The sequence below is a fragment of the Elephantulus edwardii genome, unplaced genomic scaffold (genome assembly GCF_000299155.1).
Source record: "Elephantulus edwardii isolate Elephantulus edwardi_28Jun2011 unplaced genomic scaffold, EleEdw1.0 scaffold00318, whole genome shotgun sequence".
In the NCBI taxonomy this organism is placed as follows: Eukaryota; Metazoa; Chordata; class Mammalia; order Macroscelidea; family Macroscelididae; genus Elephantulus; species Elephantulus edwardii.
Window position 1 is genome coordinate 2,588,705 of NW_006400068.1, and position 27,051 is coordinate 2,615,755.

Here is a 27,051-nt window from a genome sequence, read left to right on the forward strand (position 1 = left end):
TTTTTTTAATTTTTTTTTTTATTTTATTATTTGTGCATGTGCGTGTACCGTCAAATCAGATCTGACTGGTACAGGAGGAGATTGTCCCTCCTTTCCCGGCATAGCATCTGGTGGATCCGAACCGTGCTCCTCTGGGGGGACCATCTTGTAATGGCGAATCGTCCGTGACTCTCCACAGGCTCCATGAGGGCAAATGTGCTCTCAGGATGGGAGGAAGACTCATCAACAATCTGCATTATGCAGATGACACAACCCTACTTGCTGAAACTGAGGAGGATCTGAAGTGCTTGCTGCAGAAGGTCAAGAACTACAGCCTTCAATGTGGACTGAAGTTCTACATCAAGTAAATGATTCTCACCACTGGGCCGATTGGAAGCATCATGATAGATGGTGAAGAGACTGAGATTGTTAACAGCTTCAGTTTGCTTATCTCCACGATCAACTCTTGGGATCAGCAGCCAGGAAATTGAAAGACAAATTGCGCTGTCAGAGATCTCTCTAAAGCATTGAAGAGCAAAGATGTCAGTCTGGAGATTAAAGTATGCCTGATCCAGGCCATACTCTTTGCAATTATGGATCAGAAAGCTGGACAATAACTAGGTATGACAGAACTGATGCCTTTGAGCTGTGGTGCTGGAGATCAGTATTGAATATATGATGGACTGCTAGAAGAACAAGTAGATTCATCATAGAGAGTGCAATCAGGCTGCTCCTTGGAAGCAAATATTCTGAAGCTTCATCTGACATGCCCAAAGTATACATGCAAGGTGGGCCCAGTCTTTGGAAAGAGACATAATGCTTGGGAGGTTGGGAGGGTCAGCGCAAGAGAGGAAGACGCTCGATGAGATTAACTGATTCAGTGACTGGGTAATGGGGGTAAGTGTGTCAGAGACAGTACGATTAGAATAGAGCAGGGTTTGTAGCTGTCATACATAGGGTTGCTATCAGTTGCAGGCAATTTGACAGCAAAAAAACAACAACATGCTCATAACTAGGGATCCTGTGATGGTTTATTGTACTGCCAACCCAAAAACATGAGGTTCAAATTCACCAGCCACTCTGCAGGAGAAATATGGGCAATCTCCTCCCATGCAATTTATGGCCTACAAAAACTTGCTGGAGGGCCACTATGAGTCAGTTCCAATTCGATGGCACCTAATAACAATAGCATGCTCATTAATAACCTCCATTTTAGTGTTATCAATAGTATCCTGTTCTGTAAGAGAGGCTAGAGACCTGGGGCATTACCAGTACTGTTGTGAGAAAGAGGAGAGAAAAGAAATCTGGAAGATAAGAGAAGCTATGGTATATTCGCACAATGGAATATTATGCTGCATTGAAAAACAAGGAACTCGTGCAATATTATTCAAAATGGGTGACCCTGGGGTATCTCAGTCACAAAGGGACAAATGCTATATGGTGCCACTGTTGTAGAATGAGGCTGACATTGGGATGGGGGTAAGACTGAGAAAAACTGGATGAAATATGTTTACAGCATTGAAGTCTTTGGGGGAGAGAATATTTTATATTTTAGGGCATTATGTTTATCGTAAGAGTACGGAATGAGGGTTGCAGAGTGGATTATATTTGGGGGTTGGGGGATGTGTGTGGGGGATTGCGTACCAATGAGGGAGTTTTTCTTTTGCGTTTGAAGGAGAGACGCAAACGGGGGGGGGGGGCGGGGAGAGGAGTGCAACAATGAATGAATGGAATTCCAAAATCTCTGTAGATGTTCATTGAAATGAAAAATAAAGACATTTTTAAAAAAAGAAATAAAATAAAAAAAGAAATCTGGAAGAAAAATCCAAAGGAGAGTTTGATGCTAGCTAGCTATGATAGACTGGTAATCTGTGAACCTAATAGAGTCTAGGAACTAATCTAGATTAATCATGAGCTAACTAGGTCCCTCCTGGCCATTTGCCCAAAGTACATGAGACAGAGAGCTTCAAAATCTTTGTCTCCACAGCATAGTCTGGTTTCACCTTCTCCAGGATAAAACTGTTTGTTCTCTTGGCAGTCCATGGTATGTTCAACACTTTTCTCTGGCACTACAACACAAAGGCATTAACTCTAATTATTATCATTGTTGTTGTTAAGTGCAGTCAAGTCATAGACAACTCATAGCAACCCTATGAACGAAAGACCTGAGCACCGTTCATAGTTTCCAGAGGTAAGCCATTTCAGAAGTGGATGCCACTCCTGCTTCCAAGCTTGTTTTAATCGGAAAACTCCACCAAACACTGTCCACCACTGGTAAACCATTATCACGTTTGCACATCAGTGTCACTGTGCTTAGCATCACAGCAACCACGAGTTAACTCTGTACAGCAAAACACAGACAAGTGCTATACCACATAGAAGAATGTTTGACAAAAAACAATTTAAACCAGGTCTGAGTGCCGCAGATTAAAATCACCTACTTTTGGCTTGGTAGCATAACTTTCTGTCCTCTAGGCCAATGTAGCTCTATGTCATCATTGTTATTGTTGTTAAGTGCTGTTGAGTCATAAATGACTCAGAGCGACTCTATGAATGAAAGACCTGAGAACCATTCATAGAGTCTCCAGAGGCAAGTCATTTCGGAAGTGGATGCCACTCCTGCTTCCAAGCTTGTTTTAATCAGGAAGCTCCACCAAACACTGTCTGCCATTTGGTACATCAGTGTCACAATGTTTAGCATCACAACAACCAGGAGTTACCTCTGTACACTAATGCACAGACCAGTGCTATACCATGTAGAAGAATGTTTGACAAAAAAACAAATATCATTATTATTATTATTATTAATTATTATCATGATGTTAACTCTAGTCATTGTCCACCTTTCTGATGCATAGCAAGTACTTGCTTAGACCAAGCCTGGATCAGCCACACCTTAGTCTCCAAACTGACATTATTGCTCTTTTAGTACTTTGGACAGGTTCTTGACAGCAGCTTTCACCAGAGAAATTCATCTTTTTATTTCATGGCTGCTAGTGCCAAGAGTATTGATTGTAGATATGAGCAAGCAGAAATTAACAAATTCAATCTTTCGTCCATCTATCATGGTGCCGTAAATTGGCCCAGTGATGAGAATCTTTATTTTCTTGATGTTGACCTTCAATTCATATTAAAGACTACATACAGTTCTTGACTTTTTGCAGTAAACACTTCAGGTCCACTTCAGTTTCTTTCAGCAAGCAAGGTTTTGTTACCTGCCTAACGTAGATTTTTGAGTCTTCTCCAATCCTGATGTCACATTCTTCCTCATAAAGTTCAGCCTCCCATACGATCTGCTCTGCACATAGATTTTAAAGGTATGGAGACAGAACACTTCCCTAACACACTCCTATCCTGATTTTGAACTATGAAGTGTTTCCTTGCTCTGTTCTGATTACTGCTTCCTGTCTAAGTATAGGTTTCAAATGACCATATTCAAGTATTCTGGGATTCCCAGTCTTCTCAAGGTTTAGCCACAATGTGCTGTGATCCACACAGTCAAATGCCTTTGTATAATCAATGAAACATAAGACATTCTTCTGGTACTCTTTGCTTTCAGCTAAGATCCATCTGATATTGGCAATAAAGTCTCTGATGCTATGGCCTCTTTTAAACCTGCCTGTATTTCTGGTAGTTCTGTCAATGTACTATGCCAGTCATTTGTGGATAATCGTCAGTAGGACTTTGTGTGTGATATCAGTGATATTGTTCAATAATTTCCACACTCTGTAGGGTCACCCTTTTTTGAAATGGGAACAAGTATGGATCTCTTCCAGTCAGCTGGCCAGGTCATTGTCTTCAAGATTTCTTGGCACAACCTGATGAGCATATACAGGGGAACATCTGTTTGTTGAAATATGTCAACTGGCATTCCATCAACATCAACTTCTGGGGCTTTGTTATTTTGCCAATTCCTTCTAACTCCTCCTCTATCACCACTGCCTCTTGATCATATGTTGTTTAATGAAATTCTGTGTCCGCCAATTCCTTTGGGTACAATAACTCCGAAGTCCTATCTTCTTTTAATGCTTCCTGGATCATCCAATATTCTGCCCAAAGCAGCCTTAAGTATTGCAACTTGAGGCTTGGATTTGTTTTTCAATTCCTTCAGCTTAAAAAAATGACAAGCAAGTTCAGTCCTTTAACACTTTCCTTTGTCTTTCCAAGCTGTGCTTTGAAATCTGTTCAGCTCCTTAACTTCCTGCTTTCTTCTCTTTGCTTTAGCTTCTAGTACAATAGCTTTTAGCTTTTCTAACTTTTAGCGCTCTAGTGCAATACTCTGAGTCTCTACTGACATCCATCTTGGTCTTTTCTTCCTCCTCTGTCTGTGCAATGAACTTTTGCTTTCTTCATGACTGATATTCTTGACATCCTCTCATAGCTCATCGGGTCTTCGTTCATTACTGTTCAAGGCCTCAAACTTGCTCCTGAGGGAATTTTTAAACTCAGGCAGGATGGACCCAACATTAAATTTTGGCTGCTGTGGATTTAATTTCATATTCTTTAGCTTTAGTTTGAACTTTCATGAATAGTCTATTCCACAATCAGCACCTGGCCTAGTGTGGTTGTTTATTTTTCATTTCGATGAACATCTACAGAGATTTGGGAATTCCATTCATTCATTGTTGCACCCTTCTCCCCGCCCATCCCCCACTCTTAGCTCCTCTCCTTGAAAATCAAAATAAAAACTCCCTCATTGGTACACAATCCCCCCCCACACCCCCACCCCAAATATAATCCACTCTGCAACCCTCATTCGGTACTCTTACGATAAACATAACGTCCTATAATACTTTTAAACTATTCTCTCCCCCATAGACTCCAATGCCGTAAACATATTTCACCCAGTTTTTCTCAGTCTTACCCCCACCCCAATGCCAGCCTCATTCTACAACAGTGGCACCATATAGCATTTGTCCCTTTGTGACTGAGATATCTCACTCAGCATAATGTCCTCCAGGCTCACCCATTTTCAATAATATTGCATGAGTTCCTTGTTTTTCAATGCAGCATAGTATTCCATTGTGCGAATATACCACAGCTTCTCTACCCATTCGTTTGTTGATGGGCATTTAGGTTGTTTCCAACTCCTTGCTATTGTAAACAAAGCCACGATAAACATGGGTATGCATATATCTATTTGGATGTCATTTATGGTCTCTTTAGGGTATATTCCCAGTAGTGGAATTGCTGGAACAAATGGTATCTCTATTTGCAACTTTTTGAGAAAGTGCCACATCACTTTCAAGAGTGGTTGTACCATTTTACACTCCCACAAACAGTCTCTCCACAACCTCGACCTGGCCTAGTTTTAACAGCTGATATTGAGCTTCTTTCTCCAGGGATTCTTTCCACACATGTAGCCAATCTGATTCCTGCATGTATCATCAGTTGAACTCCAGGTGTATGCTTGTTTCTTGTAAAAGATATTTGCAATAAACAAGTCATTGATTGTACAAAACTCTATCATTCTATCTCCAGCCTCATTTCTGTTACTAAGTTCATGTTTTCCAACTATTGATCCTTCTTCCCTGCTCCAAACCTTTGTATTACAATCACCCATTCTTAATAATGCACTTTGATTGCATGTTCTATAGATTTCCAACTACAAAAGTTGGTAGAAGTAATTTATTTCCTCCTCTTTGGCGCTGGTTGGTGGTGCATATATTTGAATGATAGTTGTATTAACCAGACTTCCTGCTTCCTCTTGTGATGAGCTCATTATGTACAATAGAGCTCACACCAAGAGGAACACAAAAAATAGCCATTAAAATTTAAAATTAGCGTTAAAAATAATTAAATGATCCCTCTATAGTTAAGCTACTATACATTTCTATTAAGTTATAATCAATTATCTCTTTTTTAAATGTTGGTCAACTACAAGTTCATTAACAGTTTAAATGGGGGTGGTTGTTTTTAGGTACCTTTGAGTGAGCTGGGTCTCAGGGAATCTTTGTAACTACAGCAGAATAAAATACGCTATCTTCAAAGCCCATTGCTGCAGTTTCTGTGTCAATCCATCTCATTTGGCGTCTTTCTCTTCACAGAATCCACTTTTCCAATGATGTCCTCCAGAGACTGGAAAGGCCTCTCTCATGATCACATGGCCAAAGTATGTGAAAACAAATCTCACCGCCCAGGATTCTAAAGAGTTTTCTGGTGGGAGGGGAAGGAGATAAGCTAAAAATTTTAAGCCTATCACTCACAGAAGTTCAGCAGAGAAAAAACCCCAAAATTTACTTCCTAACAACAAGAGGTAAGCACTAGCTTTCTTTAGTTTCAAAGAACAAAATAACTATGTTCTCCTTTGTGTTCAGAGAAAAAATGAGCAAGACTGGCGTTACCTATAAGCTTTATTAATGAGGAAAGCTTAGGAGTCAAATCTGAAACAATAACGGGATTCTCTCTTGCTGTCAGTGACATTCGGACAATTTCCAGTTCAGAGAAAGGGGGGGGGGGGGGAGAGAAACCCTGAAGGTTTTCTCCAGCTTACTTAAAGAGAAAGAAGAGACAGCATAAGCAGACAAAAGCAAAAAGAAATGAGCAAGCACAGCAGGGCAAGAGAATGAAGGAATTCCTTGGGGAATGCTAATCATATCAGTAAAGTGCTCCTAAATTCAGTACACACAACTCTTAAAAACATGAGCAGGGCAAACAACAACAAAACCCACCCTACATCTACAGAATGCACACTGCTGACAACACTGAATATTTAAGCTAAAGCAACACTGGGGAGGTGCGGGGAGGAAAGTGTCCTGAGCACTAAATCGGTGCAGGATATTAAAACATCAAGTTCAAATCAGTGGGACTGTCAAGGTCTTAGACAGCTTGAAAACTCCGGAGGTGCGTGACACACCACCCCACCCCCACCCCTCGCCAACCCATCCACAGAAAACCACCAGACCATTAAACGCTGAGCGAAAGCGAGCCTCAGAGGTAGGGCCGGGACCGAACCACACCTCCACTGAGCGGACTCGACCTCGGATCCGCCCACACGGTCGCCCCGCCCAGACAAGAGTGACCCTTTCACTCCCTAGACCCGCTGCGGGTCGGTCCGCTGGGGACCTGAACTGACAATGCTCCTTAAGTCCAGCGAAATATCAACGCACAACCTAGCCCCCTACCTTACCAGCTCAGGCGGCAGTGGCGACTCCGGAGGCTCTAGCCACAAATAATGAACAACACCCCCCTCCCCGAGACCGATGCCGTCTGGGAAATGTAGTTCCGTGCTCTGACCCAGAGAGGCCCCTTGAACCAGAGCGTTTGTTTTCATTTGCACTTACTGTACTTCCTCCTAGACTTCGACCTTCGGCCCTGACGTAGGAGGCTCGGTGCACTCTCGGTGCACGCTGGGTATTGTAGTTTGGGTTGGATTCTGTGATTGGCCCGCGGAACGGAGGTTCATCGTGGAAACGGAACTGTGTTGCCTCATTGGACGCCGTCCCGGATACGCTTCTGCGCAGTCTTGGGTGGCGTCGTAACGCCTTGGGGAAAGAGAACGAGGATGGACCTTGAATTGCTGCCTCTGGCTTTTAATTTTTCTGCTGATAGGATTTAGTCACTTCTTCTTCAGTTTTTATTTGTTTCTTTGTTGCACGTATCCCGCACCTCCCTCTACCCCCTTTTGCTTTCCCACTCCTTGGATCCAACCCTGTGGGCATTCACGCCAGTTCAGTCACCCCGCCGTGAGCCCCCTCCTGGTCCCGGGCGGGCCTAGCACGGAGGCGGTAACTATGGAGAATATGGCGGAGGAGGAGCTGCTACCCCAGGAGAAGGAGGAGGTAGAGGTGGCTCAAGTCCAGGTCCCGACCCCGGCCCCGGACTCGGCTCGGGTCACCGCGCTGGACTCAGCCTCGGCTCCGGCTCCAGCCCCAGCCCCCGCCCTGGCCCAGGCTCCGGCCCTGTCCCCGTCCCTAGCCTCAGCCACTGAGGAGGATGAAAGCAGTAAGTGCCGGAGGCCCAAGTCATTCGGCCTCAGGGAAAGCAAGAAAGTGCGCCTTGTGGGGGAATAAGGGAGACCCTTTCTCCCCCGAATGATTTTTAAGGGGAAAGCAAGGTTTATAGGCAAGTGGGTGAGCGGGTGACGTTTTGTCAGGTAACAGCATGGGTACAAACTGGTAGAAGCCAATTCCTGAAACAGCAATGGATATATTTAGGCCAGGAGGGCAGCAGATGAAAGCGAACAATGACGTTGAGGCTTTTTTGGTTAAGGAAGGACTTTTCTGCAACACAATAGGAAATTATACTTAATTGAATAGTATCCCTTTCAGCTAGGATTTACTAAATGCTTTAAAAAAAATAATAATAAGGGATAGGCCAACATACAGAAACCAGTACTGTCAACTATGTGACTCAACCTAAAAAGATGGATTGTCCCCGGCCCGCGTATTCATTCATAGCAGCTCCTAAAAAGAATTTGAAATGCTGAGTAGTTTTTAAAAAGAGTTTTGTTTTCCACACATTAATACCAGTTGAGTGTCACACACCAGTCAGAAGTAAACTGTTGAAAATTAGCCTGTATTGTGCTTCTGAATATGTTGTTTTCTAAGTGGTCATTTATTGGATCTTACAGTTTTTAAAGTAAGCTTGATGGAGAAATACTTTCTTAAGGACCCTGCACATCTTAAAGTATAAAAACCGAAAGGAATTAACAAAAAGGTTTATTGTTGCTAACTTTTTATATTTATGTGGTCCATAAAAGCTGAGTGTTAGGCCCTTTCTGAATTGTAACTTAAAATATCCTAAATATTTCATTGTCTTATCTGCTTCCAAGTTAGTTGTGAGTTTAATGTTTATAAGTCACTTGGATGATTATAGTCTCAGGATTTTTTTTTGGAGTTTGAAGGCAAAGCATAAACTGTTAGAAAAACAAAATATGCCTTTGGAAGGATTTTCCTCATGTGAGATCTCAATTATATGTGATAAATAAAGCTAGCTGTTTCTTCATCTGTATCTACCATGAGGTACAGGTATTGATGAGCACATGCTATTAAGCAGCTTTCCTACGACTATTCCAGATTTTATCTGTTTATATTTATCATAAATGACTTAAACAGTTTTAGGATTTAATCTTCTTCCACCCCAATTCCTGCCTCTAAGAATATGTTAAATTTGTTTTGGAAAAGTTTACTTATAATTCCACATTTTACGACGATGTAATTTGTAGAATATGTAAATAAGAAACATGAAGATGTATTAATGAGGAATTTGTTGTTGAGAAATCTGACATGCATTATAACCAAAATTCATATGTATCTCATGTTTAAATTATTTTAGATGGTCTAATTACCCCTTTGAAATCAGTCATAAATATGCAAGATGAAGATGGCATATCAGAAATAGAATTGAAAATAGAGGAAAAAGTAACAGAAGAATCTGTAAAAGAAACTGCTAGCATTTTGGACTCATCTGATTTAGCAAAAGGTTTGCCCATTGTTTTTGGATTATTAGTGTGTTACAAATAGCGAGTGGAGTGACTTAAGTATGGATTGTCTCTATTACATTGGTTTCAGAGATGTAGATAAACATACCTTATTTTTGATAAATGTTTAAGATGTTGCCTTAATTATGGCGATCAAGTTTTCAGTTTTTTAGTTTATTAAACTTATTTAGTAACATTTGGTAGTTAGAATTAATTCAGTTACTGTTTCCTTAGGCCAAGTAGGTTTTGTGATTACAAATTAAATTTGATTGATTTGTGTACACATACTTAATTGCCTAAATCTGACTTAAATGAAAATGTTTTATCAAATGAGAAAACGTTTATTTGTTCAGAAATTTTATTGTTATTGTTGGATGTCTTCAAGTCATCTCTGATTCATATTGACCCCATGAAAAACAGATCTGAACCTTGTCCAATTTCTGATATGCTGGTCTTTTGTTGCAGTCACTATGCCAGTCCACCTTGTTGGGGTTCTTCCTCTCTTTTCTCTGATCATTCTTCTTTCCCAACATGTCTTTTTCCAAAAATTGACCCCTTCCAACAACATACCCAGAGTATGTGAGATAAAAGTTTCACCACCCTTGTTGCCTCTAAGGGGTACATTGGATGTACTTCCTTCAAGACAAGACACTTGTATGTTCTTTTGGCATTCCCTGTGATATTCCATATCCTTCTCCAGCACCACAACTCAGAGGCATCAATTTATTGCCCAACTTTCAGATACATAGCAAGTAATTGAAAAGATCATGACTTGGATCTGGTGCACCTTAGTCTTTAAACTATCATTGTTACTCTTTAGTATTTTAGAGAGGTACTTAAAAGCAGATTTTCCCAGTGCGGTATATCTTTTGATTTCTTGACTGCTGCTACCATGGTGTTGATTCTGGTTCCAAATAAATTTTGTATTGTCATAAGTCATTTGAACAGTACCTTGTTTAATATAGTCTTGTTCTTTGTTTCTGCTTACTTTAAATGGAAAAATGTATTTTAATGGAGTTCAGCTCAATATCTGATCGTATTAACTCGGATTTCCAAACTTTTTAACCTCATGCAACTACAACCAAAAAGACTAATCATTATTAAGAATTCTTGATTGTCAAACTATATTGTCTGCTGTGTTCAAATTGCTAGAGTAACCATTTAATCATTTAAAAATTAATAAGTTGCTTATTATTACAGTCTTGTGGAAGAGACAAATAAGGATTCAAATTGTATAAAAGGGTAAACAGAGTGGAGTGAGGCTGGAGAAAAGGGGAGAGGCAGCAAGGTGACTGTGTGAAGAACAGATTTAAACCCTCAAGTCCCTGCATGATATAAAAAGGATTCATATGCCAGCTGGTGCCCAAAAGTTGGCAGTTTGAGACACATACCCCCACAAATACCTTGAAAGAAAAGCCTGATGATCTTTGGGGGGAAATCCACCATTGAAAACACTATAGAGCACTGTTGTACTCCAGCACCCATCAGGTAGAGGAATTGAAATCAACTTGATAACTGATTGAAGGTTCTAAATTGTATAACCTAATAATATGAACTGATAGTTTCTCTCATTATCTACTGTCTCCTTGGGGATCATTTTCTATCAGTTAATATCTAGTCATTTGCTCACCTTTTAAATCTTTTACTTTGAAATGCACATATAGTCATTTCTGTCTTATAAAAAAATAACATTATCATCTCATCCTTTTTCATATTGCCACATATCTTGAAAAATTATTTACATTTCTGTCATTTTTCTTTCCAAACCCTCCCTCTTTTACTTCCATACCTCACTATTGAAGGTTACCAGCACTCAATACTGTTGTTTCTGTCTAACCCTCTATCTGATTTTTTAAGACTATACATCTTTACAGGAGATGGCCCATATTTCTTCCGTGGAGCAGCAGGTGAATTAAAAGTGCCAATCTTATCTTTAGCAACTTGTATGTTACCCACTGTTATGTGCCATTAGGGCTCCTTAAAGGGACCAGGGACCTACTAAGTACTTAATCCAGTAGTCTTCTCCATGTCTGTAACTGTGATATACAGTAATCTTGAACACTACCTTTTACAGATTTTTCTCCCTTGGCTTCTACATTATTACCTTCTTGATTTTACTTTCTCTGCATCTCTCATAATTATCATTGGTCCCATCATTCTTAAAAATATAAACTCAAAGTATTTTTTTCTTTTGCCTTGCACTCTTACATCTCAAACACAAGTCCTGTTTATTTTCTCTACAATCTATTCTCCTTTACCTTTCCATTACTAATTCCAACTCCATAATTGATATTCCCACCATCCAAGTGCCAATTTTTCATATAGTTGTGACTTGAGTGTTGCTGAAAATAATGCCATCTAAATTTCACATACCAGTAGGATCACTTAGGGATGGATGGGGTTCATTGGAGCATCCAGACTAAAAGACTTGGAGGAATGACTTAAAGATCAACTTCAGAAATGCCTGTAGATCACAATACAGTAATAGAAGATAAGCCCCAGGCTGGAAGGTGCTAAAAAACCAGAGTGGCTGCAACAGTACTTAGGCATACCATTGTTTAAAGATAATTCAGAAGTAGATGTTTAGTTCTGACATAAATATGGTTGCTGTCAGTTGGAGTCAACCTGATAGCAACTAACAATAATTGCTGCTGACAGATAACTTCCTGAAATGCATTCAAATTATATCACCCACTTCCCCAGACACATGCAAAGACTTACCATTGTCTCAAGAATAAAGTCCAGACTAACTTGAATAGAAGTTATGCTTTCTCTAATTTACATTTCCTTTTTAACAGTTTCTTTTTCTACAAACAATATATTCCCACTAGAAATGGAATAAAAGTAGTTGTATTTTATACCACATGCCTTTGATCATGAGATTATGTCTGTTTATAAGGCTTAGCTACTAAATTTCTACTTACTGAAAACTCTTCATATCTTAATTGTCAGTCAGGTGCCACTTTTTCCAGGAAAACATTCTCACAGCCACATGTTAGAATTTTTCCTTCTGTATGCCTCTATCATATTACCTTTACATCTGGTATTTGTTTCATCCTGTTAGAAGCCATCAGTTTGATTTCAACTTAGAGTCACCCTACCTAGTTTGGTAGTTACAAGTTAATGAATTTATATTTTCCATCTGATTCATGGAAGACATGGAATGGGACTTTGTTTCTTCAGAATTCTATAAAGAGCTGAAGCATGTAGAATTATATTAGATAAAACTTAGTGTATTTACACAGTGGAGTTTCCCCTCCCTCTCAAGCCTTTTTATGGTCTGTAAAACAATCGTAATTTTATGAATTTTTGGCAGTTATTACTTATTTGGGTAGTAGTATATAAGAAATAAGAATGTAAGCTTCTGATATACTGAAGATGAAACTAAAATACAAATTGTTAAAAAATAAATTTTTTACTGTTAAAATTACCTTACCTTTCAGAGAGACACATCTCAATTCAGAGGTACCTTGCTGATCTAGAGAAATTAACTTTGGTAACTGAAGGGAATTTTGATTCTGCCAAGATATTGAACTCAGAGAATCTTGATACAGGTATTTCCATATTTTTTCTTTTTCTACATAATGGTTTGTCATATTTGAACTCATCAACAGTTGCTGAAGACTAGAGTTTGTTCTTATTGAGCTAACACAGTAGAAAATAAAATTTTCTATTTAGGAATTGATAGCCTTCTATGAACAGAAACTAAACCCATTGCTGTCAGTTGATTCCAACTCATGAAAACCTTCTGTTAGGTTTCTGAAATTGTAAATCAAAATGGAAGAAGGCTTGCCTTTCTTTTGTCTTAAAGCAACTGGTAGATTTGAACTGTTGAAATGCTGATGTTTTGGTTAATCTAACACAAAATGTACCACCAGGGAGCTCTTGTGGCCTAGTGATTACAAGCTGCACTGCAATACCAAAGGCATGCAGTTTGAATCCACCAGCTGCCCCACAATAGAAGTATGGACAGTCTCGTTCTGTACAATGTACTGCCTCTGAAAACCCGCTGAAGTGTCAGCTATGAGTTGGTTCCAACTCAGTGATATGCACAACAACAGTGTACCAGTCCACCACCAGAGCTGTTCTGCAAAGGTGCTCTGAAAATAAAATTATTATATAGCTCCTCGAGAGAATGCCAGTCCTGTGACTATGCCAGCTGTGTGTGTTTTGTAAGTTAGAAATCACATTTGGCTGTAATATATCTCAAGAAATAGCAACTTGCATTAAGATGGAAAGAGCTCTTGTGGAGTAGTTAGTTACATGTTGAGCTGTTAAGCAAAAGGTCAGCAATGGAATCCACCAACTGATTTGAGGGAGAAGGATGAAGCAGTCTGCTTCTGTTAGGAATTAAAACCCAGAAACTCAGAAGAGGGTCCCCATGACTCAGAATCGACTCAGCAGCATTGAGTTGACTTGGGTTTGTTGAGAGTTCCATGAGGATGCCTGTGATCTTAGTTCTTGCCCTTCTGATGTACCACCATCTTTAATGCTGACTTTAATCCTCAAGATTACTTCCTGATTCAAAATGGCTTATAAAACTCTCAAATCACAACTTCTGTCCTCTAAAGAGGAAAAAAGGAAGGAAAGCGGGAAAAGTTTGTCACCTAAATTTCCATTTAAAGTGCTTTCTATGAAGCCTTTCTAGTGATTTCTAGATAGATGGCTTCAGCCAGATCTGTGTCTTTGGTAACTATAGAGAGTTTGGAAAATGTCTTTTAGGAGGGCACATTACCAACTTTGAAGAAAATCTGACTTCTTTTGAAAAATGTAAAGGAAGAATAAAAATTAAGTAGACAACCTTTCTGCCACAGTGAAGTGTATATTATTATGCCTAAAAAAGGTTTCTGTCACATATAAAGCTTAAGCTTTTTCCAACACATAAGAAGATACCAAATTTTAGTATTATAAAGTCTTTAAATGAATTTGATTTTATTGGGGGAAACAAGTGGATTTGGTTTTGCTCAAAGGTTATTAAAAAACCAAAATTACTCTGAGAAATGTCCAAGATGATCATATTTTTGTGTTTTAGTGAGCACAAATGACATTGTTTGACCAATAATGCTGTTTTAAAAATATGCTCTGTCCATTTTTTAATCTCTATTTTTTAAGCTCAGTTTTTAATAAATATTTCTTTATTAATATGAAGTGATGTATGTTGTTGTTGTTAAGTGCCGTCAAGTCGCAGGCAGCTCATAGCAACCCTATGAACGAAAATCCTGGACACCTCCTGTATAACTTTCGTCCTTTGTCCAGGTTCATAGGGTTTCCAGAGGTAAGCTATTACGTAAGTGGATGCCACTCCTCCTTCCAAGCTTGTTTTAATCCGGGAGCTTCACCAAACACTGTCCGCCATGGGTAACCATTCTCGCATTTGACTCATCAGTGTCTAACAATGTTCAGCTTCACAGCAACCACGAGTTACCTCTGTACAGCAAGTGGGCATACCAGGGTTACCGACCCAGAAGAATTTTCACCAAAGCAATTAAAGGCGAGGTCCTCAGGTCCAATAGGATTTTAAGCTAGGGCCTGGAGCAGGCTCTGCAGGCTTGACCCCACCCTTAATTACCCTTACTCTAAGGGTCAGGGCCGCCCATGCAGCTTTGATCGCCAAAAAGGACAGTAACAACGCAAAAGACCCCAGAAACTTCCTGTGCCTGACTGCCACCAGCAGGAGCCGCCATGGAGGCGCCAGCCGTCGTGCCCGCTTAGCTGACTGACTTCCAGACTGGAGGGAATTTACTGTATGCTTACTAGATAATAGATTACTAGGGGCAAACCTTACACTCATGAAAGAATGAGAGTGGAAGCATATATATTACTATTTTTAAAATCATTTTGATCTTACAGATCCCCTGAATGGGCTTCAGAATCTCCAAGTAATCCACAGATCACTCTTGAGATCTGCTGGTTTGTTAGGGCCTTCTCTGGTGTGTCAATTTCAAATCCTATTTCTACTGATAACTACATGTTATTATAAGTGATGTACAGAATGAAAATAATTATACAGAATCTGTAAGCAGTATTTCAGTATTCTTTCATTAAATTTTGTTTGAAAGCATCTTACTCTACTACTTCCTACCATTCCAGCTTGTTTTACAAGAGAGTAACAAATTTTCGAAGTACTACTCTTCATTTATTTATTTATTTATTTATTTATTCCTTTTATGTGTGTACCGTCAAATTGGATCTGACTGGTACAGGAGGCGATTGTTCTTCCTTCTTCAGCGGAGCATCTGGTGTATTTGAACCGCCCACCTCTGGGATTGCAGCGCAGTTTCCTACCACTAGGCCACCAGAGCTCGCCCAGAGTACTACTCTTAATAATGTTCAGAGCAACTGTCTCATTTCCATTGAGTAAGAACTGACTCCTAATTGACCCTCCAGAGAGTTTTCAGACTATAAATTGCATGGGATATAATGCCTGTCTTTTTCCCGCATGGCTCCTGGTGGATTTGAACCGGGTGAGATAGGCACTGCCGCCTTTAGGTTAGCAATTCAAGTGTCCAGAGACTAGGCCACCAAAGCTGTTTTGCACAGTAAAGGAGACCTTGAAGGCATTGATCCTGCTGGTAGCTAATCATCTCTAACTTCCCTGCTTTACATGTCTTATATTCTCTGGCCCACAATAATAATCATTTTACAGATACCTGACCTTCAGCCAAAGAATAGAAAGACCAAGAGATCCTTAGTCTGTAGAATAGTCAACCATACAAGAGCATAAGAGTAACATTTTCCTGCTTGGAGGCAGGAAGGATCATGATGCAAGGATGAGAGGAAACAAGAACCACCCAAAGGAGGTGGGAAGACTACAGTTAGTGGTGAAAATTATTTGTCGCATCATAAAAAAAAGTGTATGGGCCCTCGCGCACACCCACCTGGTCGTGCAACCGGAGCCGGGGAGCGGCCGCCCCGGGCTAGCCCCACCGGCGCCATGGAGGAGGGCTCCAGCTCGCCCATGTCCCCCGGGGACAGCCTGGGCACCAGCGAGGAGGAGCTGGAGCAGCAGCCCAAGCGCTTCGGCCGGAAGCAGCGCTACAGCAAGAAGTCGAGCGAAGATGGCAGCCCGGCGCCTGGCAAGCGCAGCAAGAAGTGCAGCCCGAGCGCCCAGAGCACGCAGTCGTTTGAGGAGCTGCAGAGCCAGCGCATCCTGGCCAACGTGCGCGAGCGCCAGCGCACCCAGTCCCTCAACGAGGCCTTCGCGGCGCTGCGCAAGATCATCCCCACGCCGCCCTCCGACAAGCTGAGCAAGATCCAGACCTCAAGCTGGCCGCCAGGTACATCGACTTCCTCTACCAGGTCCTGCAGAGCGACGAGATGGACAATAAGATGACCAGCTGCGGCTACGTGGCCCACGAGCGCCTCAGCTACGCCTTCTCCGTGTGGCGCATGGAGGGAGCCTGGTCCATGTCCGCCTCCCACTAGCGCCCGCCGCCAGACCCGCGACAGGACTTCCAGTGTCTCCGGCTGGAGTGACTTTGGGATGCGCTCACGGCTGGACTTCAGAAATGCGAGCGACCTAACGGAACGCTCAGCTCTGCTCTCCGCCAGGCTGGAATCAAGACCCCAGACCCACAGCCTCCTTGACGACCCACATGGAAGGGGTCGCGGTCCATCTGTTGACAACACTCTCTGGTTGTTACCTTTGTTGCTCTCCTGGTGTTTCTTCCAGGTGTTATTTTCGGGGGTTTTAGGAGCCCTGGTGGTGCAACTGTTAAGCACGTGGCTGCCAACTAAAAGGTTGGTGCTTCAAACCCAGCGGCGGCTTCAGAGAGGAAGGCCTGGTGTTCCGCTTCCGGAAAGCTGTCCTCCGTCCTGAGGCCAGCTGCAAGGTGGAACCAGCTGTGGCACATGGCAGCGTCTTCTTAAACATCTCCAGATTCAAGACCACACTTAGGAGAATTTGCATTTTGGAATTGTATTTCCCTTTAAGTGCCTTTTTAATGTATATTTTTTTTAATAAAACAATAATGCATTCCTGTAAAAAAAAAAAAAGGTGTATGAATGGTTGAATGGAATACCAGCCTGTTCTGTGATCATTTAATATTCACACAAAACAAATTAAAAAGCTTTAAAAAAAAAAACCACACCCCTATAATCAGTTGTAGGAGTCTTCAGGAAATATTTCCATATGTCAGTGTTCCCCAGGCTACCGTGAGGCACTAACTTTTGTTTGTTTGTTTGTTTTAAAACTTCTTCATTACTCTTATCACAGGTAAAGTGTATGGGATAGTGGTTTGGAAGAGTAGTTCTCAAAGTTTTTAGTCTTAGGACTGTTTCTTTATACTCTTAAAACTATTGTTGTTATGTGCCATCGAGTCACCTCTGACTCATAGTCACCCTATGTATAGCAGCTCTGAAGCCTACCCTATCCTGAGCCGGTCTCAGGATTTTGACACACACCTGTTCCCCATTGCCCCCAACACTGTTAAGGATGCCAAATAGCTTTTGTTTATGTGGGCTGTATCTGTCAACATTTATCATTATTGAAAGCCAAAACAGTAATTTAGAAAATTTTATTTAACAGTGAAACTTGCCTGTTAGCATAAATAACATTTTAATGAAAATAACTTTCCTAAGCATAAGCACCAAGAAAGGTGGTAATGTTAAATATTTTTACAAACCTCTTAATATTTAACTTAGCAGAAGAGAACTAGTCTCATTTCTGCTTCTGCATGCACTGGTAATAACATATTAGTGATCCTTTGAGATCTCCAATTTACTGTATGCTCATTAGATAATAGATTACTAGGGGCAAACCTTACACTCATGAAAGAATGAGAGTGCAAGCATATATATTACTATTTTTAAAATCATTTTGGTCTTGTAGATACCCTGAATGGGCCTCAGAATCCCCACGTATCCACAGATCACTCTTGAGATCTGCTGATTTGTTAGAGCCTTCTCTGGTTTGTCAATTTCAAATCCTATTTCTACTAATAACTGCTTGTCCAACCTTGGACAAGTTACATAACTTTTTCCTCAGCTTTGGTTTTGCACAATTAAAATGAACATAGTATTACCTTCCTCAGGTCATTCTAAGAGTTAAACGTGTTTATATCGGTGAAGCATTAAGGGTAAAATACTGAGTATACTTTTTTAGTATTTCTAATATTTTCCAACCTTTCAGAAACATTTGGTGCAATTACTCTGTTTTGTGGAAATTGAGGTTTTTTCCTTGTTTTGCCTCTGTGATACCACACTCCTGACTTTCCTCCTACTTTACTATTTCTTTGTACTTTCTAAATAATGGTGACTTCTAAGTTGTGGAGCCAGAACTCATAGCCTGACTTTAGTGTCTACACTCTTAGACCATGTTGCCATCACTCAGATCATGTGTACTATCTTACTACTTTTCACTTTACACTTGAATCCAGGCAGTAACAGCTAATATTGTGTGGTTTTGGTTCCTTTTTATTTTTCAGGAAACAAACAGACTTGTCCATTGTGCCCAAAGGAAAAATTTAGAGCTTGCAATAGTCATAAACTTCGTCGTCATCTTCAAAATTTACACTGGAAAGTCTCAGTTGAATTTGAAGGTCAGTATCTTTGTGAATGTTAAAAAAGTGATTTAAATAAAATCCAGAATTTAGTTTCAGTTTTGAATTTCTTTAGCATAATCAGATGGTTTTTCACTTAAAGCAAAGAATACTAAAAAAGAGAAGATAGTATTTTTCTCTTTTTTTACATAATAGCTTTTAAAAATTGCTGAAATTAATAAAAGTATTCGGAATCATACCCTTGTTATAGAGAAATAGAAATTAGGGAAAAAGAGGAACAAAAATGACACAAAGTGGGGGGAAATTTCATGAGAAATCACCACTCATTTGTCAAATGTACTGTACTGTGGTGGCTTACTTATTGCTGTGATACTAGAAGTTATGCCACAAATAATTTCAAATTGCAGCAAGACCACCCATGGGGGAAAGGTTTTAGCAGAGGTTCCAGACAAGGACGAAGAAAGATTGGCCATCCACTTTTGAAATAACAAGACTTTGAAAATTGTGTGAACTACAGAAGAATATAGTGCTGGAAGATGAGCTCCTCAGTTAGAAGGAACTCTCAAAACCAGACCGGGGGCTGACTGTAGTACAAACTATTAACTACTCATATGCAGGTTCAAGTTGAAAGTGAAAATGAAAACAAATCCACAAGAACCAAAATATGGCCTTGAATGTATCCCAACTAAATTTGAAAAGTGTCTTAAGAATATATTTGATTCATTGAACACCAATAATTGAAGACTAGACCAGTTGTGGAATGATAGTAAGGACATCAAACTGGAAGAAAGCAAAAGGTCATTACAAAGACAGAAAAAGAAACAACAAAAATGAATGTCAGAAGAGACGCTGAAACTTGCATTAGAATGAAAAGAAGCAAGAACAAGGGGAAATAATGCTGAAGTAAAAGACCTGGACAGACTATTTCAAAGGGAAGCTCAAAGATACAAAGTTTCAAATAATGTGCAAAGAGCTGTAATTAGAAAACCCAAAGGGAAGAACAAGCTTGCCATTTTTCAAGCCGAAATAACTAAAGAATGAATTCAAGCCTCAAGTTGCAATACTGGATTCTAGAAGCAAAATCTTCATTGATGCAAGAAGCTCAACAGCACATAACAACAATATACTATATTGGTGATTTTTTTTTTTTAATTTTAAGCCCGATGTTTAAGTCAACAAGACTTAGTCAGAGGCCTTTATATTTAAAAGTCAGTTGTTATTATATTTGGGGGGAGCATTCTTCTAAGTGGTACAGCACTCTTTTGTCAGTGTGCTGTGCTGAGGTAACCTGGGGTTGCTGTGATGCTGAACCTTGTGCCATTGGGGTGTCAAATGGCATAAAGGTTACCCATGATAGACAGGCTTGGAAGCAGGAGTGGCATACACTTCTCTGTGACCTTTTATAAATGAAGATAGTTATAGAAAGGCGTAAGGCCTTTCTTTGTTCATAGGATCACAATGAGTCATGCTCGACTCTATAGCAGTCAACAACAACACTGAACCATTTCAGGAAGTAGCATAGGATCAAGAGCCAGTGCTGAGGAACAAGTCTAAGCTGCACTGAAGGTATTGGCAAAATACAAAGTCCCAGATAATGAACCACTTGAAGTGTTTTGAAAAACAGATGCAACCATTGACTGTTCATCAATCTCTGTAAATAAATATGGAAAAGAGCTACCTGACCAACTTCCTAGAGGAGACCTATATTTGTTCCCATTCCTCAAAAAAAGGTGTTGCAAAAGATTTTGGAAATTATCCAACAGTACTGAAGCTATCCCACCAGAATATAAAGGCCTTTGAGGAACAGGTTTGAAGCTTTTACCACTAATGAGCAAAGACCAGATGAGAAAATCAAGAATATCATTCAGAAGAATGCAGAAAATCACTGCAAAGACAGAGGAGAAAGAAAAGACTAAGATAAAAGTCAGAGAGACTCTGAATATTGCACTACAACACCAAGAAGCCAAAGCAGTGGCAAGAAATCAAGAAGTTAAGGAGCTGAACAGAAGATTTCAAAAGGCAGTATGGAAAGAAAGCAAAGTATTTAAATGAAATGTGCAAGAAGCTAGAGTCGGAAAAGCAATCAGCATTTTTTTTAAGCTGAAGGAACTGAAAAACAAATTCAAACCTCGAATTGCAATACTTAAGGATGCAGAAAGCAGAATGTTAAATGACCTAGGAAGCATCAAAAGAAGATGGAAGGCGTTCACAGAGATACTATACCAAAAAGAATTGGCTGACACAGAAGAATTTACTGAAACAAGATATGATCAAGAGCCTGTGGTGATGAAGGAAGAAGTTCAAGCTGCTTTGAAGGAAATAGCAAAAAATAAGGCCCCAGGAATTGATGGAATACCAATTGACATATTTCAGTAAACAGATGCTGCCCTGGACGTACTCACCAGGATATGCTAAGAAATCTGGAGGACAATTACCTGGCCAACCGACTGGAAGAGATCCATATTTATTCCTATTACAAAACAAGGTGACCCCACAAAGTGTAGCAGTTACCAAACAATATCACACACAAGATCCTGCTGAAGATTATCCAGAAACAACTGGAACAGTACTTTTGCAGAGAACTTCCAGATGTGCAGGCTGGGATTAGAAGAGGCCATGGCAATAGGAACATCATAGCCAAAGTTAGATGGATCTTGGTTGAAAGCAGAGAGTGCCAGAGTAATGCCTTACTGTGTTTCATTAACTATGCAAAGACATTTGACTGTGTGGAACACAACAAATTGCGGCTAACCTTGAGAAGAATGGGAGTCCCAGAATACTTAATTGTGCTCGTGTGAAACTTGTACTTTGACCAGGAAGCAGTAGTCAGAACAGAGCAGGGAAAACACTGCATGGTTCAGGATCAGGAAAGGTATAAGTCAGGGACGTATCCTATATCCATAACTTGTTAGTCTATATGCAAAACAGATCATTTAGAAAGTTGAGGAATATGGCATCAGGATTGGAGGAAGTTTCATCAGCAACCTATGTTAAATGTTAAATAGATGGCACAACCTTGCTTGCTGAAACTGAAACAGTACATGAGGCATTTGCTACAAGGTCAGGGACCTTGTCTTCAATATGGACTGAAGCCCAACACCAAAAAAACAAAGATTCTCACCACTGGACCAATTGGCAGCTTAATGATGGATGGAGAAGAGATTGAGATTGTTGATAGCTCCAACTTTCTTGGTTCCACAATCAACACTCTTGTACCAGCAGTCAAGAAATCCAAAGGTGAATTGCATTGGGAAGGTCTGCTGTCAGGAATCTTTCCAGAGTACTGAAGAGCAACATTGTCAGTCTGGAGGATTAAGATGTACCTGATCTACTCCATGGTCTTCATAATTACTTGCTATGCATCAGAGAGCTAGACAGTAACTAAGGATGATAGAAAAAGGATTGATGCCTTTGAATTGTACTGGAGAAGAGTGTTGAACATACCGAGGACTGCCAGGAAAACATATGGTTCTGTCCTGGAGAGGTTAAAACCAAATTGTTCTCTGGAGGGTCAGTCTCACATACTTTGGGCACATGGTCAGAAAGGACCAGTCCTTGGAGAGGGACATTATGCTTGGAAGGGTAGAGGGACAGCACAGGAGAGGAAAACCCAGGATGAGATGTATTAACTCAGTAACTGGAGCAATGGGATTCTGTCTGTTGGAGATGATTAGATTGATGCAGGATAGGGTAGCTTTCAGAACTAATCTATATAGGGTCAATATAAGTCACAGGCGACTCGATGGCACAGAACAATAATAACATTAATATCACCTGCAAATCAGTCTCTCTGATGATTATGATAAAGCAGCTGGAATGGCAGATTGACAGGGAACTGACAAATTCAAGATGAATTCAGAAGAGGCCATGACACAAGAGATATCATTACTGATATTTACATCTTTTTCTTGATTATGCAGAGGCATTTGACTGGTGTATCACAACAAATTATGGCTAACATTGAGAAGAATGGGAATCTCAGAACACTTAGTTGTGTTCATGTGAAACTTACACATAGACCAAGGAGCAGGTGTCTGAACAGAACAAAAAACACTGCATGTTGTAAAACTAGAATGGAATGTGTCAGGGTTCTGTCCTTACTCGATAATCAATTCCGTCTGTATACTGACATAATCATTTGAGAAGCTAGACTGTGTGAATAATATAGCATTAGGATTGGAGGAAGACTCATAAACAGATTTCATTATGTAGATGATGCAGCCTTGCTTGCAGAAAATGAACAATGTTTGAAGCACTTAGGCATGTGGTCAAAGTCTACAGCCTTTAGTATAGATAACACCTCAATCTCAAACCATAGTCCTCACCACTGGATGAATAGGCAACATTGTGATAGAAGGATAAAAAATATAAAAGATGATTGTCAACAGTTACATTTTACTTGGATCCACAATAAATACTCATGTTAGCAGCAGTTAAGAAATCAAAGATGTTGCATTGGAGAAATCTGCTGTCAAGGACCTCTCCAAAATTCTGAAAAGCAAGGATGTCAGTTTAAAGTGCACTTGATTGGTATTCTCAGTTGCTTTCTAAGCACCTAAAAATTGGACTGTAAATAAAAATTACAGAATTCATGCCTTTGAGTTATGATGTTGGAGAAAATATTGATTATCACACAGACTTTCAAAAGAGCAAACAAGCCTATCTTAAAGCACATACAACCACAGTGCTCCTTAGAGGCAAGGACTTCATCTCACAAACTTTGGCCATATTAACAGAAGGAACCATTATGCTAAGAAAGGTAGAGGGTCAATGAAAGATAAGGCGGACCTCAAGGCAATGGATTGATGCAGAGATAATCACAATGGGCTTGAGTGTGACAAAGACCATGAAGATGACATGGGATATGGCAGACTTACTGTTCATAAAGTCTCTGTGAGATGTAGTACACTTGATGGCCCTGAAGAACAACATTAAATAACCCCCACAATGTTGAAGTGTTGCAGACCAAGGGTAAAGTATTTTTATAATTAATAATGAGACAGACAAACAAGAATGAGGTAAAACAGCATAAAGACAGGGGGCCAGCAGTTCTTGTCTGAATGGCCCCATTCCAGCTTCCCTGTGTCTTTATTGAAAATTATCAGGAAATAAATCACAAAGAAAATTCAATGCAAATAAAGCCAAGCTCTTTCTATTGAAAACCTTCCCCTTTTCTCAGGAGGAAGGGGTCAGCAAATGCAAAAATCTGGTAAACTTAAGGATTGCCTTAGTGCCTCAGGGTGAACTCCAGCTTGTACCTCACCTCCCCCACATCCTGAAATAGCATTCCGTTTATTACAAATATTTAGTATCGGCATCCCATATTGAAGGATAAAACATGCAAAAGATTTTTTCCACTTAAAAGTACCTCCTAGAAAATAAAAACTCAGCATTATAAAAACTTTAACTTTGGCATACTCATGTTATCAGAGCTGCATATTGCATCTCATCTACTATATCTAGTTTCTTTCAGAGCATCCAAGCAACATAGTAGTAAAAGCAAATTAACCAGAAAATAAAATGTCACTATAAAGCATTATAGTGAAAATAGCCTGATGGCATAAGACTAAACAAATAAATCACTAGACCCAAATAAAAAACACAGAAAAAGATGGAATTGTATTATAGAAATTTAATACATGGCAAGCACGGCAAGTGTCTTTTAGTGGGAAAGAATAGTTTAATAATACCATTATAGCTTATTGTTTATCTTAAGATAATCTAGGTAAGCATAAATTTAAAATAAATTGCTTAAAATTTGTTGTTGATTACCATCAAGCACGATTCATAGTGACCCTATGAACAAAAAACCTGAAGCCTTTCTAAAACTGTTGTTGCTTCTCAAAGTTCTTGGTGTCACCAGAGGCATGTTCTTCGGGGAGTGGATGCCACTCCTGCTTCCAAACCTGTCCTAAACTGGGAGCTACACTGAACACTGTGTAACTATGGGTAACTGTTAATGCCATTTGATACCCCAGGGTCACAAGGTTGAACATCACAGCAACCCAAGGTTACCTCAGTACAGCATATTGACAGAAGAGTGCTATACCACTTGGAAGAATGTTCCTCCAAAATGCCAACCAATTTTTAAATACAAAGGCCCTCCCCGAGGTCTTGTTGCTTCTGTAAACAAGAGGCTTAAATAAAACAAATAATATAGTATGTTGTTGTTGATATTGTTTTTTGTTGAGTCACCTGTGTCCTATAGCAACCCTATGTGCAGCAGTTCTGAAGCCTGCTCTGTCCTGAGCCAGATTCACTGACACACCAACCCCCATTGCCTCAAATACTGTATCAGTCCATCTCTTCTGGGGTCTTCGTCTCCTGTGCTCTCTGTCCACCCTCAGAATATGATGTCCTTCACCAAAGACCAATCTTTCCTGGTCACGTGTTCAAAGTATGTGAGATGGAGCTTCAAAATCCTAGCCTCCAAGGAGAGACTAGGTTTCATTCTCAACCAGCACAGACCTATTTTTTTCTTTTGTCAATCCATTGTTCAAGACTCTTCTCCAGCACAATTCAAAGGCATTGATTCTTCTCAAAGGCATTGATTCTTCTTACAACAAAATTTAGGTGACATTGCTAACCACTCTCTAAAGGATCACAGTAGAAGATGCCACAGAGGAGAAAATGTAGACCAAAACTCAAAATCATAAAAAAGACCCCATTGAAGAGAGACTGGTAGAACCACCAACATTCTCATTCTTACTTACCTTTCAAAAAGTGGAACTGAAATCACCCATGTCAATTAATAGGCAGGCTTAGAAGTTAATCAGTTATCTCCAGGGAAGAACAAATTCTTTTAAGAAATTCAGCCATACAAGCTCAAAGGGGTTTGATTTCCCAAGGATAAAATTCACAATGCCATGAAACATAATGCGTTGTATAGGAAACATTTTGCTTTGTAAACTTTCATTGAAATCATATTAAGAAGGTAGTTTTTTTTGTCATAATCAAGCAAACAAACAGATCTGTCCCAGAGAGGGTGAAACCAGGTTGCTCCCTGGAGGCAAGGATTTTGAAGCTCTGTCTCACATACTCTTGGCATGCTGCCAGGAAGGACCAGTCCTTGGTGAAAGACATCATACTAGGAAAAGTGGAGGGACAACACAGGAGAGAAAAACCCTGGAATAGATGGATTGACACAGTAACTGGGGTAATGGGGATAGGTGTGTTTGGAGACTGTGAAACTGGCTCAAGATAGGGCAAGGTTCATAGCTGTTGTGCATTGTTGCAGAATGTTGGGGAGGAAGGGAGTGTCTCTGGCCAGGACAGATCACCTAAGCTCCGGATAAGTGCAAGCCTCCCAACAGCCTTTAATACAGGGTAGAGAAAGCTCCCCTGTGTTTTTCTGTACTGGCTTGAGAAAGCTCTTCACCTGCTGCCACATCTGTTGAACAAGGCTGAGGTTCTCCTAACCAATCCACATGTCCCATGTCTGTAAGCCCACCCTGTCTTGTCTTCCTGTTTATATAAGTGTACTGCAGATACCAATAAAATTGAGCTGGATTGAAAAAAAAAAAAAAAAAGAAGGTAGTTTTTTAAAAATATTAAGATGACATCTGTCCAGGAAGACGAGAAATCGAAAAATATTTTAAAAAATCTAGAATCTTTAAACTGTTTGAAAAGTAATAACTTTGGGCGAGAAAACCACAAATGTGGACAAATGATTGAGAAACAAGTATAGGGAATGCATTTGCCAGATAAAAAGCTACTGTAATAGAGCTTTATAAATTTCTTAAAAAGAAAAGACTACCCTTTAGAGAAGTGGACAAAAGATATAAATGACAAGTCATAAGTAAAACAAAATCAAATGACCAATAAACATTTTTAAAGATGTTGATATTTCTGGGTTTTTGTTACTGTTGTTGTTGAGTCTAGTACAACTCATGGCAATCCTATGAAGAAACAGTCTGAAGACTGAAAACCCCTGTGAACTTTTAGTGGATAGGAAAGTGTAAATTTTTTTTATTAAATTTTATTAATTTTAATGGACATTTACAGAGATTTGGGGTTTTCATTCATTCATTGTTGCACTATTTTCTCTACCCCTCCCCAGTTCATTCTTCTTCCCCCCCCTTGAAAGTCTGTTTTAATTGTCCAGTTGCCACAGTGCTTGTCAAAGCCAGTTCTGATTAATCTCCTTTGTCA

General features: G+C 39.9%; 2 protein-coding genes and 1 pseudogene across 3 annotated transcripts in view; 2 read left to right on the forward strand and 1 right to left on the reverse strand.

The window, feature by feature from the left end:
* SWT1 (SWT1 RNA endoribonuclease homolog (S. cerevisiae)) overlaps positions 1-7,640 on the reverse strand; it is a 147,069-nt gene extending 139,429 nt beyond the window's left edge. The window contains exons 1-2 of the mRNA XM_006901321.1: positions 7,598-7,640; positions 7,263-7,504 (exon numbers count right to left, since the gene is read on the reverse strand). Coding sequence (XP_006901383.1) covers positions 7,263-7,504; positions 7,598-7,640 — 285 coding nt within the window. The remainder of the gene's footprint in view (positions 1-7,262; positions 7,505-7,597) is intronic.
* The window catches only part of LOC102862405 (TRMT1-like protein-like), a 68,922-nt gene continuing 49,298 nt past the window's right edge, over positions 7,428-27,051 (forward strand). The window contains 3 exon segments of the mRNA XM_006901314.1: positions 7,428-7,923; positions 12,844-12,954; positions 18,826-18,939. Of these exon segments, the coding sequence (XP_006901376.1) occupies positions 7,713-7,923; positions 12,844-12,954; positions 18,826-18,939 (436 nt within the window). The 5' untranslated portion in view covers positions 7,428-7,712.
* On the forward strand, positions 16,335-16,845 carry LOC102862001 (annotated as a pseudogene). Its single transcript, XR_439019.1, has one exon. The product of XR_439019.1 is annotated as a twist-related protein 2-like (transcript).